Here is an 18783-nt window from a genome sequence, read left to right as displayed (position 1 = left end):
CTATCTGTCTCCAAGGTCTAGAGCAATACTGGAAATCTAGTCCAGTTCAATGGTTCAAGCAATTCCATACTGCATGTGCCTTGGGTCTTACCCTGATGGCCGAAACAAGCCATCCCAACACTTGGTGGCACACCAGTATCAACATTGGCAAGATAAATCTCCCTAACTTATCCAATGGCTGTGAACATTTAAAAGTAACACAAGTTTCTATAAATGTCCAGTTTTAGGGTCTTACATCGAATTATACCAAACAACATGAATCAAACATGCACTTTAATTTATTTGCACTAAATAACAAAAATACATCAAATCCGATTGAAACTAAGAGCATACAAGACTGTCTAACATTCACTCCTTTAAATCAAGATGTAAAAAATGGAGAATAAGAAAATTGAAAATGGTTCCAAATTTTCTTTTGGCTACTAGTTCTCGATTCTCATGGTTCTGTTCGATCGTTCAGGTTGGTCCAAGTTTGACATGTGTTAGACACAACCAGAGAATATTGGGTTAAGCATTAGTTTTCATCCAATACCTTCCAATTTAGCAAATAGTATCCCATGACCTAAAGCTTGGGGGTGATCATTGCTAAGATGCCTTGGAAGGCCTGGGCGGGCCCACATACAAGCCCAACTGGCCCCATGACCAAAATTTATAGGCCTAGCAGGCCCAATTTACCATGGAATATTAATATATTATACATATTAAGCCTAGCATATACTTCAAGCTATGCCAAGCCCCCATTACATAGAGCCCATAATATTAAGTACACCACCATGGTCGTGGCAGATGTGCTTTCAAGTTTCAAGAGGTGTGAAGAGAAAACAGGTAGCGAACTCGAAAGACAGTTATCATGGAGTAGGGGATTAAAGGGGCATTCAAAAAAACATTTCCACTCGAGTAAGATCTCTTCTCTTGGAAGTTCAATCGCGAAATCCATTCTAACTTCTCTTATATTCCCAGATACAGGAAAACAGGGTAATGGACGCCCCCCACTAGTGCAGTGACTGGTGATTGCTATACCTGTACTGGGCTCTGGATAAACAATTGAGATCGCCTGAAAACTCTGCTCGATAAGGGATGAAAGCCATCGACCGCCCGCTCCCTCAACCCTGACTACGACCCGGATGAAGACAACTTCAATGGCTCCATTTATGCTATCAAACCCAAAGCTAGTCCAGATCCAGTTGCAAATGTAGACGATGCTGTTGCTGTGACGTCCATCACTGTCAAGATTGTTGCAGTATATTTGGTATTCTCGTTTGATTCCACGTTCCCTGAATTTGTATTGCTGTGGTCATCTTTTCTTGCCAAAGAAATGGGTCTGCTGTATTTCCTTCTGATATCTGACATGTAGATCGGATGTCGTTGCTTTATCCTACTAAATGAATTCTTAGAGCAATCATTTATTTTCAGTTCAGCAACTTCTCTCTTGGCTCCTGCAAACGTTTAAAGCTTAAACAATTATAAACAAGTAAAACTCTTCAGTGGGTCACATTATAAGTTTTCATTTAGTAAAAGAAAATACTATCTTTAAATTCTTTCAATAAGTAGATGCAGTTCCCACTGAGGCACTGACCTAGATCAAAACCCACCTTCACCCTTCACCCTTCCCTCCACCCCAGTTTGCCTAACAAAAAGGGAAAACAACGTAAGCTGGGAGAATTTACACAACAATACCATTCAGGAAGCAATATTTCAATTGCGATGTCATCATACATGGCACCATGTTACTATGGCATTGCCATCAAACAACCAAATCATGATTCAAGTAATTCATTATAGAATATCAACTTACTTGAGCTTGGGTTCAACTATTGTAACTTCAAAAATGGGAACTAATCCAGCATTTCATTCAGCTTCTCCATCCTCAGCTCTGGCATCTTGATTGTCCACATCAACATCCATTTGATCTTGTGCTTCATCAATATCATCATCATCATCCCCAACTGCATAAACTTGGGAACTCACCACTTGACCTGACAAGTCCTTGTGTTTTAGATTGCCTGTTACAATACGAGACAGAGGAGAAACCAGTTATGCCATTCAAGTGGTTCCTTAAAATGTCAAACATCAAGTGGAAAATGAGATACACCTAAGCATGAACTACAGGACAATGAGGCTTGAGATAACATGCCAGTCTGCGTAACCATATTATGCAGAATATTTAATGAGCCAAGATACAACAGGAGCAGACATATCCAGTATATGCAGCAAAGATGCAAGTACTTAGTAGTGGTCCAGGAGTGCATACATCCACAAACATAGAAGGGGGAAAAGAAAAGAAGAGAAAATAAAAGGTTCTAACAGAATGCCCAATGTCTAAAGAAACACGGCAAGTCTATTATGTGGGACATACCCATCCAGAAACTGCATCCATTTGATGTATTATGGAGGAGAGCCTTCACTCGGAACAAATAGCGCTCCATTGACCTTTTTGTAGTAGGAATTTTGGTGGTGATCATTGTTTGTTTCAAGCCCTCCAAAAAAATAGTAGTTAGGAGATAAATATAAAATAGACTAGTGCTGAGTAGATGTTAAAATTTATGTTAAAATATGCAAGACTAACCTTGGCCTCAGAACAAAGTGTTTGTATTGTCCTTGTTGCCTTTTGAAGCTCTTTGACCTGAATCAAATTATAAGCCATAGATAGGTAAGAAATTACCCTTTGAGGAGAATAACTAGAATATATGTTTATTTTTAGTCTTACCAATTGGATTATAATGTCACTGTGCACATGAAAGTGGATCTCCAGGAAGTCAAAAACTGTGGAATAATCCAATTCAGTGTACTGAATAATTCATCTTAGATTGATTACCCCCACATAAAACAATAAGCATGATTACCTTTTAGAAAAGAATCAACAAACTTCCCACCATGCTTGACTGCCATGGCATGCACAGTTACCTATATCATTTTCAATGTCAGCATTAATCCACTTTTATCTTTTATGTTAATTTTAAGCAGTTAAAAATAATAAATCCATACAAAAAAAATTAAAAGATGACCAAGAGAATTTTTTTATTTTGTTTGCTTAATTACCTTGTCACGAGTCTTGCACATGTTGACTAATGATACAACCACATTCACACATTGTCGTAATTTAATCAGCACTTCTTTTACAGTTTCAAGTTCAACATTGGCTCTGGGTTTTCGTAACAGAACAACTTCCTTAACCTACAGGAAAGGAAGAAAGATTAAAGCTCCATAAGTTTAATAAAGTGGTCAATTTTGAAAGATGTAAAGAAAGAATTGGAGCAAACCAGATTGTTTAGAATAGCAATGTTTTCCTCATGCTGCAATACAACCACCTTTGTAAAAATCTCCTTTTAGAAGAAATAAACTCAACTAGCATAACAATGAGAGATAGAGACATGACTAGCATTACCAGAACCCGATACCATACAACAAATGTTGAAGGGCATAGTGTTCGGAAACCATGAGTAGCATCTTCCATGTTTTTAGTTCTGCAGGAAGGCACCTAAAGGAGAGAACGAGATATAAACTATGTACCAAAGTAGCAATTGGTTGCAATGTTGAATTATGAATCATGAAAAGGCCTTGAAGAAAAAAAGAACCACCTGAGGCAAGATAGAGCAGGAAAGCTCATCCAGTAGATCAGAAGTGGATTCGCCATTTTCCAAGTAGATGTGCAATATCTTCTGTATTATCTCTCCCTGGAAAGGTCAGCAAAATAAAATAACTGTGGTCAAATAGTAATCCATATCATAGAATTGCAGAAATTTTATCTAGACAAAAAGGATAAAATTCACTTAAGAATAGAAGATATAAACATAATGAAATAAGCTCACTTTGTTCTTTGAGCCATTTTCAAGAGTTTCGTAGTCCAAGTCTTGCATTAACAACTTCTTAGCAGAACAGCCAAGTCTCTTGCGCAGAATAGAATGGACTTCATGGAGAAGTCCCATACGTATATTTTTCCCTTCAGAAAACTTATCAAGGGATGAGCAAACGGACATCACAACTGATTCTAGAGTAACTAGAACTTCTGATGCCAGCGAAAATGAAATGGAATGCTCTGCATGGGATGGACATGATTATAAATGCCATGCAAAGCTTCAGAAACTATCAAGTTATAAAATAAAACACAAAATATAAAAATGAAGTTATATTAAACCGGAATATAAAAGATATGTTAGATTACCAATGTCTAAGACACCTTCCAGGAAGGAATAAGCTCCACAATATAAATAGTCGATGTTCCCAGGTGAGGAAATTGGTTGGACTTTTGATAAAAGGCTATCTGGTAGTTTGTTTGGCTGGAAGGCTTCAAGCAAATCTGAGAGGACTAGTGAGTCCATCTGAATATTAGGAAGTTTTAGCATCTGCAATAAGAAACAAAACGCATCAAAGGCATGCCTACTGGGCGAACCTAAAAGAGAAAACTCAGGATGAAAATGTATGTTATCTAGGGTTCTTAGAGGCAAAGCTTTAACTTTTCCGTTGCTAATGAGCAGAGAGAGAGAGAGAGAAGGTACTTTGCTGAAGCAGTGAAAAATTTCTCTGAATATTGAACCAGCAACTGAAGATTTTGAGACCACCAATTCACATATTTCTGGGTTCCCCGCAGAAGCAGACTGAATGCTCCAATGTTCTTGACAAGTTTCAGTTCCTACACCACTTCTTATAAGATAACTAAAACATAGAAATGATCCAGGTTTATCCAACTAGATAAGATGCAACTTTACCTTCCTTCATTATACAAAGTGCAGCATCAAAATGTTTTTTGAGACTTGGAAATAGTGGCTTTATCTTCTGCACAAACTCATTCACTGTCATCCTGCTGAAACCAGAAGGAGCCCTCGAGCATCCAACTGGAAATTGTTTGCTTGGAGGAATCAAATGATCTAGCTTCTTATTAAGATCACGTAAAAGGTAGAGATGAAGGGGTAACTGGTATAGAAGCTAACCATCAGTCTGTGACAAACTGAAAAAATCCATTTGTAGACATGAATTCATCTATCACAATCTTTATAAGAACAAAAGATTACCTCGGCTGCAGGATCTGCACAACAAGAATCTTGGTTCTGCATCACGAAAGAAACATTACACTGCATCAGCAATCATGGTCAGATTCATCAGTATATCATATAAGCAACACTAAGATGCTCATAAACACTTACATTATACTGTGTTTTTTTATTTTGAAAATGGCTAATGGTTGTGTTAGGTGGCATGAGGTTAGGGGCAACCATGTCTTTTCAGTATGTTTTATTTGTTTATGTCCCTCTTGTAGTTGAACGTTACATATATAGCATCCAATTGGTGGGTGGAGTAACTTTCTTTTCTCCCATTTATTCTTCTCTATATATTATTTCTGCTTGAAGAATACATCCAAGTAAGAGTTAACCCATATGATGTTGTATGAGATCTGTTTGAAGCCAGTGATCTCTTCTATGAAACATCTTTAAGGTAGTGATCACAAATCTCTTCTAAGAGTTTATCTGCTGCTTTTTTCCCCCTCTGTTTCTCTACCTAGATTCATATTCTCTATTCAAGAGTTCAAATCAGAGTCTGGTGACTATGAAGTTCTATACATGGTGGTTTATGCCCTCTGATTAATGGTTTAAAAAAGGAGCATAGCTGCTTTTTGTGCATCCCATACTCAATGATTTGTCAAGAAGCTCTTTTTGGTAGTGTTTTGGGCAATGGAATGCTGCAGCAGAAGAAATTAATTGGTTTTTCAGATTTATGGTGTGCAACCGATGCGTATGCTATGAATTGGTTAAACTCTTCAGGTGCATTGCTGTTTCTATTAAATTTTTCTGTTCTCTCCATTCGTGTAATTGAAAGTTGCTTTTTGGACCTTCTTGTTATTTTTCTCAAGTTTTGTAAATGCAAGAAAAAACTATTATTTTTCTTATTAAAAAGAAGGCCTACTTTTTCAGGAGGGGTCCTATGGTATACGTTGTTTGCTGATGATATGATGTTAATCAATTAAACCAAAGAAGGATTACACGTAAAATTAGATCAATAGACAAATACCTTAGAACCAAGAGATTTTAAAATAAGGAGTAACAAAATATGTGCAATATAAATTTAATGACAATAAGAGTAGAAATCAGGTCAGGCTATAATGAGGATTGGAGACCAAGAGACATCTCAATGTGACATTGTTAGAGCCCAAGAAGGCACTCCAGCCTCAAGCCAGCAGGCCCACACAGGTAACCAGGCCTAGGGAGCAAGCATAGATGTGAGCCCAAAACCTTACATTCCTCCCTTGGGATGTTGGACAGATTTGTATGCCCTTAGCTTCAACCAGAATGATGTACATTATGAATTTATTGTAAATGAATAAAAGTACATATTTGATTTATGTTCCCTTGGTATGTTTCTGTGTAATACCCTTAAACTGGACACTTAATGAGACTCGTGTTAGTTTAGAATGTTCACAGCCAGTGGGTCGGTCTGGGGAGACCTATCCTGACAAGGTTGACACTGATGTGCCACCAAGTCGGTTGGGGTGGCCTGTCTCAGCCGCCAGGGTGAGACCCAAAGGCACATACAGTGTAGGATCAATTGAAATTTTGAACCGGACCAGATTTCCAATATTGCCCTGGACCTTGGAGATTAATGGGCAAAACTGGAAAGTTACACCCGACCCCTAGACTCGATTATGATACTGCACTAGGTGTCGGATTGGGTTGTCTTTGATGTACCAACCAGTGAGATCCTAAGTGGGGGTCAAAACCTGGGTATGTTGGGACAGTCTGATTTTTCATCTGAGTAGGTGATCATAGTGACAGGATCAGCCCCTTTGTCGGACAAAGGTAATGATCGGGGATGCACTCTCTCTGATGGAAACCAAGACTGCCGGCAGCCGATTTCAATCATTGAGATGTCTTGCAAAATATATTTTATATGAGATATAAAAGTATATATACATTATGTTTTCTAAAATGTTTGCAAAAGGTTTTAATTCCCAGGATCCATATAAGTAGAGGGTGCATCACTATTTCTTGCAACCGAGGGAGAGGTCCTCTCTTGTCGGGCAATGTTAGATCATTATGGGCTGAGAGGTTGAGTGTAAGACCATAGAGGGTAATACCTGATGGGCTAATCTTGCATCTGCCCACAGTCCCTGGGTGTTACAAGGTGGCTTGGCCCAGGGACCACTTAGGGTAAGTGTTGGGCCCATAGAGCCCATGTGATGGGTTTCAAGGGGTGCACTGTCCATAACAGTGTATTCGGCAAGGCCTTGTAACAGAGGCTGGGGTTGAACCCATGTGGTTGATGTGTATATCAATGCTTGGGTTCCACGCCACACAAGGAAGCCCAACTGAGCAGCAGTTAGGAAGGCTAAGTGAGCACATAACTTTATTGGGCCTAAAGCCCATTTCGAATTGGGGTAATTTAAGTAGTTAAATATGGGGGCAAATTCTGGGAATGGATTAGCAGATAGGATAGGGTCTTAACCCTTTACACTCAGAGAGTCCAGATCTGAATGTGATTCAGATCTGGAAACCTCCTAATGTAATTAGGAGAAGACTAATCCAATCTACAGATAAGATAAGGGTTTATCCTTATCACCTAAAGGGATGTCTGATCCAATTATGATTTGGATCAGCAACTCCTAATGGGATTAGGAGCTGATCCTTTAGGGTTACAAAAGAATGAAGAATTAAGCAACCCTACAAAATTCTTTCTTGCCACCTCCTTCTTCTTGCCGCCTACCTTGCCAATTCGATCTCCAAATCAGTGGGAGAAGTCAAGATTTGATCTTGATATCAGTTCCTTGTGAAGGGATTGATAGGAAGTTGTGCTCACGTGCCATCCTGCTATTTCTTGCGAAGGGCAAGGTTCTTGGAGAAGAACACCCCTGATTCTGCTCCATCCTGCACTGCACCATCTTCAGTGGGAGCAGTCTTTGGATCCTTCCTTGGGTGTGAACACCTCCATTGGGAGATATTACTTCTCCGCATCAGGTATAATCCTCTCCTACTGCTTTTGTTCAGATTTAGTTCAGTTTATGGTTCAAGATTGATCCTTGAAAATATGATTTTCTAAATAGGGAATGCGATTCCCAGTTGAAAGGGAGAGAAATTTTTTTTTTAAATTCGCCCACCTTATTCCACAAGTTTTGGGCGTCCATAGGATGGATCTCTCATCCCTTCAGTCTATACATGCAAGCCACGCCAGGACTCGCCCCATGCATAACGTGAATGTAATGATGATAAGAGTAGTGCATCAATTCTATTAAAGGGTCAGGGTGTAGTGGGAGCAGGGTATCCAAAATAGTAACTAACTCATTCTCCCCCCTCTTCTTCCTCCCCCTTTCTTACCCTGTTCTCTCTTTTTCTTCTAGAGGAAGAGCTCCCTTGAAGAAAATCAGTTTGTTGGGTTCCATCATTTGGTATCAGAGCCCCAATGACCCACCATGCCCACCACTCACTCATCCCCACAAGATGATAGGGTTGATCGAATAGAAGTGGACATCCACAGGATCTCCAATGAACTGAAGGAGATTAAGGACACCCACTCCATGGTGGCATCCCAATTTGAGAGAATATCTCAACCTTAAAATGACACCAACCAGGAAGGATTTAGCAACAGAGCAGCCCGCCGAACAGGAAACTTCAAGGCTTCAACATCCAAACTACCAAGCTGGAATTTCCAATATTTTCAGGTGATGACCCCTCCCCTTGGATCAATCGTGCTGAAAGATACTTCAATTTTCATGAGATTTTGGCAGGCAGAGAGTTCAGATTGCTCCCATTCATCTGGATGGCTAAGCAAGCCTCTAGTATCAATGGTACCGTAGCTCCCACCCCAAACTCTCTTGGCTTAACCTAGTTGAGGCCCTACAAATTAGATTTGGGCCTTCGAGCTTCGAGGGTTTTGATGAAGCTCTATCCAAAGTAAAACAAATAGGCATCATTTGAGAAAACCAAGTAGAATTTGAATGGCTTTCCATGAGGGTGCATGGCTGGCCGAAGAAGGCCCTGACCAACTGCTTCATCGAAGGTCTGAAAAAAGATATCCAACCGGAGGTGAAAGCTTTGCCACCCACCTCAATCCTAGCCGCAATAAGTTTATCCCAATTACACAAAGAAAGATTGAACCGACTCAAGAAAAACCCTCGACCAAATCTGTTAGACAGTTTTGTATGCCCTTAGCTTCAATCAAAATTGATGTACTTTATGAGTTTATTGTAAATGATTAAAAGTACATATTTGATTCATGTTCCCTTGGTATGTTTCTGTGTATTACCCTTAAACTGGACACTTATTGAGACTCGTGTTAGTTTTGAATGTTCACAGCCAGTGGGTCGGTCTGGGGAGACCTATCCTGACAAGGCTGACACTGTGGTGCCACCAAGTCGGTTGGGGTGGCTTGTCTCAGCTACTGGGGTGAGACCCTAGGCACATACAGTGTGGGATTAATTGAATCTTTGAACTGGACCAGATTTCCAGTATTGCCCTGGACCTTGGAGATTGATGGGCAAATCTGGAAAGTTACACCCGACCCCTAGACTCGATTATGATACTACACTAGGTGTCGGATCGGACTGTCTTTGATGTACCAATCAGTGAGATCCTTAGCGGGGGTCAAAACCTGGGTATGTTGAGACAATCCGAGAATTCATCTGAGTGGGTGATCATAGTGACAGGATCAACCCCTTTGTCGGACAAAGGTAATGATCGGGGATGCACTCTCACTGTTGGAAACCAAAACTGCCGGCAGCCGATTTCAACCGTTGAAATTTGTTTTGCAAAATATATTTTATATAAGATATAAAATTATATATATTATGGTTTCTAAAATGTTTGCAAAAGGGTTTTAATTCCCAGGATCCATATAAGTGGAGAGTGCAACACTGTTCCTTGCAGCCGTGGGAGAGGTCCTCTCTTGTCGGGCAGTGTATGATCATTATGGGCTGAGAGGTTAAGTGTAAGACCATTGAGGATAATACCTGATGGGCTAATCTTGCATCTGCCCACAGTCCCTGGGTGTTACAAGGTGGCTTGGCCCAGGGACCACTTAGGGTAAGTGTTGGGCCCATAGAGCCCATTTGATGGGTTTCAGGGGGTGCACTGTCTTTAACAGTGTATTCGACCAGGCCTTATAACAAAGGCTGGGCCGAACCCATGTGGCTGATGTGTAGATCAATGCTTGGGTCCCACGCCATACAAGGAAGCCCAACTGGGCAGCAGTTAGGAAGGTTAAGTGAGCACATAAGCTTAATGGGCCTAAAGCCCATTTCGAACTGAGCTATTAATTTAGTTAATTAAAGGGGCGAATTCTGAGATGGATTAGCAGTTAGGATAGGGCGAATTCTGATTTTCTATACTTTAATATGAACTTTATACTTTTCTTATGAAAATTATGAATAATTATTAAGGAAATATGGTTATGGTTCCTAGGGAACTACCCTAGGATCTATGATTTTAACATAAAAACTAGGTGGCCCCCCTGTCGCCTAGCCTCACCTTGGCGCCTTGAAAACTATAATCATGCCCAATTTGTCACATAGCTCATTGTGCCGCAAGTATTGAAGTCCTTTTGTGAGAACATCAGCCAGTTGCTCCTTGGAGTTGATATAAGGCATAAAGATTTCACCCTTTTCCAATTTTTCTCTTATGAAGTGCTTGTCCACTTCAATGTGCTTTGTCCTATTGTGTAGGACAGGATTGCTAGCAATGCTTATGGATGCCTTATTGTCACAATAGAGGGACCTAGGGTTGTGAATAGTAACCCCAAGCTCCCCTAGAAGATTTTTCAGCCAAAGTACTTCAGCCACCCCATATGCCAAAGCCCTATACTCCGCTTCAGCACTTGACCTTGCAACTATGCTTTTTTTTTACTTCTCCATGTCACTAAATTTTCTCCCACAAACATGCAATACCCACTTGTGGATTTTCTATCATCCATAGCACCTGCACAATTAGCAATTGTATAGATTTCCACTTTCAGATGATTATGTTTACTGAAGAACAAACTAGTTCTTGGATACTTCTTCAAATATCTAAGAAAACTCTCTATAGCCTCCATGTGTGGTCTCTTAGGGGAATGCATGAATTGGCTTAGGACCCCAACTGAATAAGTAATGTCCAAACGTGTCATAAACAAATAAAGCATCCTTTCCACTAATCTTTGAAACAGTTTTACATCTTTCAGAGGTTCACCATTGTTAAGTTGAGTGTTTTTATGTATTGTTGGTTCGGCTGATAAGTGTACATGTTAATTAGTATTGGGTTTTAAGCTGTTAGGTACTGGGCCTTTGTTATTGGGCCTAAGTCTGTTTAGTGTTTTAAGCAGTCTGGGTGTCCCATCACTAATCGGGGGCATTCCAGACATTTCATGTAACACTGTATTGTAATCTACTATAAATAATAGTACCGTTGACTGGGTTACTCAGTTCGACATTCTCAGCACTTGTTTGCCTTCACCTCTCTTCTACTACTTCAGCTACAACCTTTCAGCAAACATGGTATCCGAGCATTGAGCGATCTTCTGGTTACAGCCGATGCCAACTCTTCTCTCTTGCTTTCTTTCTCTCTTTTTTTTATCTTGGTTGTTGTGGAGAAACCCTAGGGTTGCCGTAGAACAGAACAAGGCTCAAACCTAGGGTTTCCCTTAGTTGTAGGGCACAAGGGAAGTAAGACCCAGAAGTTGATGTCCTACTAGACTGCTTCTAGTAGTTAGTAGCCATTTGGCTACTAAGAGAGGTCTGTATAGGACAGACCTAGGTTGAGGACTGATTTCAGCAGTCCTAGTATTGGTCGTAGGGGTGAGCACTCTCTACAGTAGCAGAAGTCGAAGCCCAAGAGAAGTCTGCATAGTGCAGTGGTGGAGAGCTCTCAGTTTCAGGTCGGTTACTAGCTCACAGAATTCTTCTTGCTGCTGTAACTGGTCCATTTCAGAACTATAACCACTTCGGCCAGTCTGAAACAGTGTTATCTACACAAAGTCTGCAACCAATATGTCTTTAATATCTGGAGAGGTCTCTTCTAGGGATAACAGACCTGATGGGAGGTCTTCAAATCTGGAGAACCCGAATCGGCACAGCTTGCAGATTACAAGTGTGTTGCTGGATGAATACAATTTCAGAGAGTGGTCCATTTCTGCAATGCTTTTTATTACTTCCCGTGAACTCACAGGTTATTTAGATGGGAAGAAGAAGGAACCCGAAGTTGGCAGTGTGGAGTATGCAGTGTGGCACAAGGAGAATGCCACAGTTATGTCCTGGCTGCTAGCTTCTATGACTCCACGAGTTGCCAGGACTGTTCAACACTTTCCCACAGCAGCTAAGATTTGGGAAAAAGTGTCAAAAACCTATGGACAGAAGAAAAACAATGCTAGAATTTACAAATTGAATCAAGACATTGTTGCTTTAAGGCAAGGGGTTATGACAGTTGCAACATATTTTGCAACTCCGGAAGGACTGTGGGAAGAACTTGATCATTAGTTGATTCTAGATTGGGAGAATGTCAGGGACAAGGAGAGATATGATAAGCAGATTGAAGAGAGCAGAGCCTTTAAGTTCTTGGCTGGCCTGGACCCAGTGTACGAGGGCATAAGGTCACAAATTCTTGGAAGAGATGAAATGCCCGAGTTACATCATGTTTATTATCTAGTAAGGAATGAAGAGGTCAGGAGAAAGGAGATGCAAGTTGACACTCAGATGCAACCAACTGAACAATCTGTAGAACATTCAACTCCGATTTCTATAAATCAAAAGGGGAACAGATATCCAGACAAAAGGCATCTTAAGTGCACTCATTGTGGAGGTGAAAGACATGTAAAAGAAAAGTGTTGGGTCCTGTATCCTCATATGAAACCAGCTGCATTGAGAAAAGACAAGAAGCAACAAAAGGGTCAAGCGGTAAGTGGGAACCTTGTCACTAGTAACAATGGTGATAGATCACAGAGTATACCAACAGTGGCTTCTTCTTCCATGGGGCAGGTTGCTAATTCCTCCGGAGCCGGTACCTTGGGCTTCACTGCTGGTGAGGTAGAGGTCCGGCTTCACTGCTGGTGAGGTAGAGGTCCTTAGTCGGGCTTTAGCCCGTCTAAGGAGTAACTCTTTTGCTTCCACCTCTCTTGCCAGATCAGGTATAGTCTCTACCTTTAGTGCAACTAGTTCTATTGACTCTACTTCTTGGGTTATTGATTCCGGTGCAACTGACCACATGACACATATGTCCTCCTTATTCTCTTCATATCACTTATTGTTTGGTCAGGATAAGATGAGAGTTGTTGATGGGTCTTTCTCCACCATCTCTGGCAAAGGGGTGGTTGCCCTAAGCAAGGACCTCTCTCTTAAATCAGTTCAGCATGTTCCTAGTCTTACCTCAAATCTTTTGTCTGTTTCAAAACTTACCAAAAATTTGAACTATAGCATAACCTTTTTTCCTACTCATTGTGTCTTTCAGGACAAATTGACGAGGAGAACGATTGGGAGCGGTCATGAGTATGGAGGCCTCTACTATTTTGATGCAAACATCAGTTCAGCCTTACAAGCATCTGCTGCTAATGGTCCGGAGAATGTGAAGTCAATAGCTAGGTTGCATCTGTGGCATGCTAGGCTAGGTCATTTACCTTTTTCTTCATTGGAAGTGTTGTTTCCCAAATTGTTTAAGGGCATTTCAAGTCAGAGTTTAGTCTGTGAAGTATGTCAACTGTCAAAACAATGTAGAACTATTTATCCAGTTTCTAGAAATGAAATTCAAGCTCCTTTTGATTTTGTTCATTCTGATGTTTGGGGCCCTTCACCTATTGTTTCTATTGATGACTTTCGTTACTTTATCAGTTTTATTGACCACTACTCTCGATGTGAAAGAATGGTAGGATCTATCTAATGGACGCCAAGAAAGGTGCGGAATGGGGGGCGAATTTCAAAAAAATTTCTTACCTTCTTCCAACTGTGAATCATATTCCCTAAATTTAGAATACATTATTCAAGGATCCTATTTGAACCATAAACAAACCAGATCTGAACCAAAAGGAAACATGAAGGATTATACCTGATCCGGAGAAATAATATCTCCCAAAGTTGGTGTTCACGCCCAAAGAAGTAACCAAGATTCGCTCCTGCTGAAGATGACATAGTTGTGGATGGAACGGAACCAGCAGGGTGCGTCCTACACACTGGATTCTTCACAAGAACCCTCCGAAAACCTTGAACACCGAATCCTTTTGTCTTTCTTGCAAGACTATTGTCAAGAACTGCTTTCTTGACTTCCTGTTGCTGCAAAGATCCAATCTTCCAACAGGTAGTGGCGGTGGCTAAATGAGGAGAAGTCCAGGGACGAAGAGGGCAGAATTGTCTCCTCTCTGGAGTCTGTGAGAGATCAAATCTCATATTGTAGGATGTGTTTCTTGCTTACTCAAACCCCCTAGTTCGAAATCGGATATTTCTACTAGGGTTTTCTCCTCTTTCTTCTTGATTAAGAAACCTCCCAATATTTTGGGAGTTATCCCAATCCAAATCAGTATTTGGATAAAGGTTAATCTTAATCCTATCTGCAGATTAAGTTAGTTAACTCCTGATCTTATCAGGAGGTTACCAGATTCAAATCTAATTTGAATTTGGTCTCTTAGAGTGGATACGGTCAAAGACCCAATCCTTTTACTAACACTAATCTCAGATTCGCCCTATGAACTGGTGATCATATCAGCCCAGTTCGAAATGGGCTTTTGGCCCATTAAGTGTTCAGTGTTTAACTAGTTTCCAACATGCTGCCAAGTTGGGCTTTGTATGGCGTGGGACACAAGCATTGATCTACACACCAGCCACATGGGTTCGGCTCAGCCGAATTCACTAAAAGACTTAGTGACCCCCTTGAGCCCATCACATGGACCCTATGGGCCCAACACTTACATTAAGTGGTCCCTGGGCCAAGCCATCTTATAAAAACCCAGGGACTGTGGGCAGGTGCAAGATTAGCCCATCAGGTATTATCCTAAATGGTCTTACACTTAACCTCTCAGCCATTAATGATCAAGCACTGCCCGACAAGAGAAGACCTCTCTCTCAACTGCAAGGAACAGTGCCGCACTCTCTACTCACATGGATCCCGTGAATTAAAAATTTTGCAAATCTTTTGAAACCGTACATATACATATATATATATATATATATATATATATATATATATATATATATATATCTTATTTTGCAAAACAAAATTTCAACGATTGAAATCAACTGCCGGCAGTTTGGTTTCCATCAGAGAGAGTGCATTCCCGATCATTACCATTGTCCGACAAAGGGGCTGATCCTATCACTATGACCACTCACTCAGATGAATTCTCAGACTGCCCCAACATGTCCAGGTTTTGACCCCCACTAAGGATCTCACTGATTGACACATCAAAGATAGCCCGATCCGACACCTAGTGATGTGTCATAATCGAGTCTAGGGGTCAGGTGTAACTTTCTAGTTTTGCCCATCTGTCTCCAAGGTCTAGGGCATACTGGAAATCTGGTCCGGTTCAAGGGTTCAAGCAATCCCATACTGCATGTGCCTTGGGTCTTACCCTGATGGCCGAAACAAGCCATCCCAACACTTGGTGGTACACCAGTATCAGCCTTGGCAGGATAAATCTCCCCAGACTTATCCAATGGCTGTGAACATTTAAAAACTAACACAAGTTTCTATAAGTGTCTAGTTTTAGGGTCTTACACAGAATTATACCAAACAACATGAATCAAACATGCACTTTAATTTATTTCCACTAAATAACAAAAGTACATCGAATCCGATTGAAGCTAAGGGCATACAAGACTGTCTAACACGATGCACATGTATCCTGTTAAAAGGACGAGATGAAGTGCCACGAATAACCATGGCATTTTGCAAAATGATTGAAACACAATTTGACAAGAAGATTTAGCAATTCCGATCAGATAATGCTGCTGAATATTTTGAAAAATCCTTGAACTTGTTCATGGAAGATGTTGGCATTCTACATCAATCATTTTGTGCTAATACCCCTGAACAGAATGGGGTTGCTGAGCGCAGAAATCTATTGGAGAGAGCTCGAGCCTTACTATTCCAACACAAGGTTCCCAAGCACTACTAGTCTCAAGCAGTACTTACTGCATCATATCTGATAAATCGGATGCCATCTAAGGTGTTGGGTATGAAAACCCCTTTCTTTGTTATGTGTCCTACCCTAACAGACTTTCCTCTTCCTCCTAGGGTCTTTGGTTGTGTATGTTTTATACATGTAAAGGATCCAAAGAATACCAAGTTGGATCCTAGGGCTACGAAAGGAATTTTTTGGGGTACTCTCCTACACAAAAGGGTTACAAGTGTTATGATCCTGTCACCAAGAGAAAATATGTCACCAGAGATGTGGTCTTTTTTGAGTCTTAACCCTACTTTCAGTCTTCCCAGAATCCTCTTCAAGAGGAGAATAGTGGGATGGAAGAGGATTCTTATTCTCCCGTCTTTTTTGTTCCTTTATCTACCTCGGGCCTTCCATCCTCTCCTTCTACTCCTAGTTGTGGCATCCTGGGTGAACCTAGTGAGGCTCCCACTATTCCTGCTACCTCTCCTGATACTGCATAAGGAAAAACGGCCCTCAAACTCATGACAACAACCAGTGCCTCGGCACCCCATTGTTGATTTTGTTTCTTACTCACGTATATCTCCATCCTATCACTCCTTTGTGTCTGCTCATTCTTCTGTACATGTTCCTTCTAGGTACTCGGAGGCTATGTCTAACCCAAGGTGGAAAGAAGCTATGAATGAAGAGATGAAAGTTTTAATGAAAGCAAGGACTTGGGAATTAGTGGATCTACCATAAGGGAAGAGCACTATCGGGTGCAAGTGGGTGTTCACTGTAAGCATAGGGAGGACGGGTCCATTGAAAGGTACAAGGCCCGGCTTGTGGCAAAGGGGTTTACTCAAAAAGAAGGGATTGATTACAAAGAAACCTTTGCTCCAATAGCGAAGCTCAAAACAATTCGGGTTTTACAGTCATTAGCAGCAAATTTTTCATGGGAACTCCATCAGCTGGATGTGAAGAATGCCTTCCTAAATGGTGATCTTCATGAAGAGGTATTTATGGACCCTCCACCAGGCTACGACTTTGATAGAAAGGTGTGTAAACTAAGGAAAGCATTATATGGCCTAAAGCAATCTCCTCGTGCATGGTTTGAGAGGCTTTGTGGGGCCATGAAGAAAGTGGGGTACGCTCAGAGTGGTGCAGATCATACCTTGTTCATAAGGAGACAGGATAGCAAACTTACAGCACTCATTGTTTATGTGGATGATATGGTGATTACTGGGAATGACCTGGAAGAGATCAAAAGACTAAAGGAGTTTTTAGCATCTGAATTTGAGATCAAAGACTTGGGCCATTTGAGATACTTTCTTGGGATTGAAGTTGCTAGGTCAAGAGAGGGGATCTATATATGTCAGCGGAAGTATGTACATGACCTCCTAGAAGAGATAGGCAAGATAAGGTGTAGACCAACAGATACTCCAATAGAACAGAACCTTGGTCTACAGGAATCAGTAGGGGAGGGCTACTGTAATAATGAGAGATACCAAAAATTGGTAGGGAAGTTGATATATATCTCTCTCACCCGACTAGATATTGCTTATACTGTGCATGTTGTCAGTCAGTTCATGCACTATCCAAAGATCCCTCATATGAGAGCAGTTGAAAGGATTCTCAAGTACTTGAAGACTTGCCCAGAAAAGGGAATTATGTTCAAAAAACACAATAAAATTGAAATTGAAGCTTATACTTATGAAGATTGGGCTGTTTCTACTGGGGGCAGAAAATCAACTTCAGAATATTATACATTTCTTGGAGGGAACCTAGTTACATGGCGGAGTAAGAAGCAGAATGTGGTTCCTAGATCAAGTGCGGAGGCTGAATATCGAGCTATGGCTCATGGTGTTGCTAAACTTCTATGGCTTAGGACACTTCTTTGTGAGCTTGGCATAAAAGTTGAGGGTCCTCTCAGGCTGTACTGTGACAAAAATGCTGCCATCAACATTGCAAATAACCCAGTGCAACATGATAGGACAAAACATATTGAGATTGATCGACATTTTGTAAGAAAGAGAATAGCCTCGAGAGAACTCTATGTTAGACAGTTTTGTATGCCCTTAGCTTCAATCAAAATTGATGTACTTTATGAGTTTATTGTAAATGATTAAAAGTACATATTTGATTCATGTTCCCTTGGTATGTTTCTGTGTATTACCCTTAAACTGGACACTTATTGAGACTCGTGTTAGTTTAGAATGTTCACAGCTAGTGGGTCGGTCTAGGGAGACCTATCTTGACAAGGCTGACACTGTGGTGCCACCAAGTCGGTTGGGGTGGCTTGTCTCAGCTACCGGGGTGAGACCCTAGGCACATAAAGTGTGGAATTAATTGAATCTTTGAACTGGACCAGATTTCCAGTATTGCCCTGGACCTTGGAGATTGATGGGCAAAACTAGAAAGTTACACCCGACCCCTAGACTCGATTATAATACTGCACTAAGTGTCGGATCGGGCTGTCTTTGATGTACCAATCAGTGAGATCCTTAGCGGGGGTCAAAACCTGGGTATGTTGGGACAATCCGAGAACTCATCTAAGTGGGTGATCATAGTGACAGGATTAGCCCCTTTGTCGGACAAAGGTAATGATCGGGGATGCACTCTCACTATTGGAAACCAAGACTGTCGGCAGCCGATTTCAACCGTTGAGATTTGTTTTGCAAAGTATATTTTATATGAGATATAAAATTATATATATTATGGTTTCTAAAATGTTTGCAAAAGGGTTTTAATTCCCAGGATCCATATAAG

The 18783-nt window shown here is 40.9% G+C and overlaps 1 protein-coding gene across 6 annotated transcripts in view; it reads right to left on the bottom strand.

The window, feature by feature from the left end:
• Positions 1 to 256: 256 nt before the first annotated feature.
• The window catches only part of LOC148866225 (fanconi anemia group D2 protein), a 74224-nt gene continuing 55697 nt past the window's right edge, over positions 257 to 18783 (bottom strand). Inside the window, exons 18-33 of one of the 6 annotated variants that reach the window (XM_088980368.1) lie at positions 5010 to 5069; positions 4707 to 4911; positions 4497 to 4630; positions 4163 to 4343; positions 3810 to 4036; positions 3579 to 3674; positions 3386 to 3478; positions 3261 to 3293; positions 3040 to 3174; positions 2844 to 2904; positions 2708 to 2763; positions 2567 to 2623; positions 2357 to 2477; positions 1796 to 2003; positions 1577 to 1627; positions 257 to 1436 (exon numbers count right to left, since the gene is read on the bottom strand). In XM_088980368.1, the coding sequence (XP_088836494.1) occupies positions 1849 to 2003; positions 2357 to 2477; positions 2567 to 2623; positions 2708 to 2763; positions 2844 to 2904; positions 3040 to 3174; positions 3261 to 3293; positions 3386 to 3478; positions 3579 to 3674; positions 3810 to 4036; positions 4163 to 4343; positions 4497 to 4630; positions 4707 to 4911; positions 5010 to 5069 (1614 nt within the window). In that variant the 3' untranslated portion in view covers positions 257 to 1436; positions 1577 to 1627; positions 1796 to 1848. The remainder of the gene's footprint in view (positions 1437 to 1576; positions 1628 to 1795; positions 2004 to 2356; positions 2478 to 2566; positions 2624 to 2707; positions 2764 to 2843; positions 2905 to 3039; positions 3175 to 3260; positions 3294 to 3385; positions 3479 to 3578; positions 3675 to 3809; positions 4037 to 4162; positions 4344 to 4496; positions 4631 to 4706; positions 4912 to 5009; positions 5070 to 18783) is intronic. The other 5 variants (XM_088980372.1, XM_088980370.1, XM_088980369.1 and 2 more) reach the window with 5 other exon arrangements.

The sequence above is a fragment of the Nelumbo lutea genome, chromosome 3 (genome assembly GCF_056320005.1).
Source record: "Nelumbo lutea isolate HS-2025 chromosome 3, American lotus-T2T, whole genome shotgun sequence".
Lineage (NCBI taxonomy): Eukaryota > Viridiplantae > Streptophyta > Magnoliopsida > Proteales > Nelumbonaceae > Nelumbo > Nelumbo lutea.
This window is presented reverse-complemented; position numbering and strand designations above follow the sequence as displayed.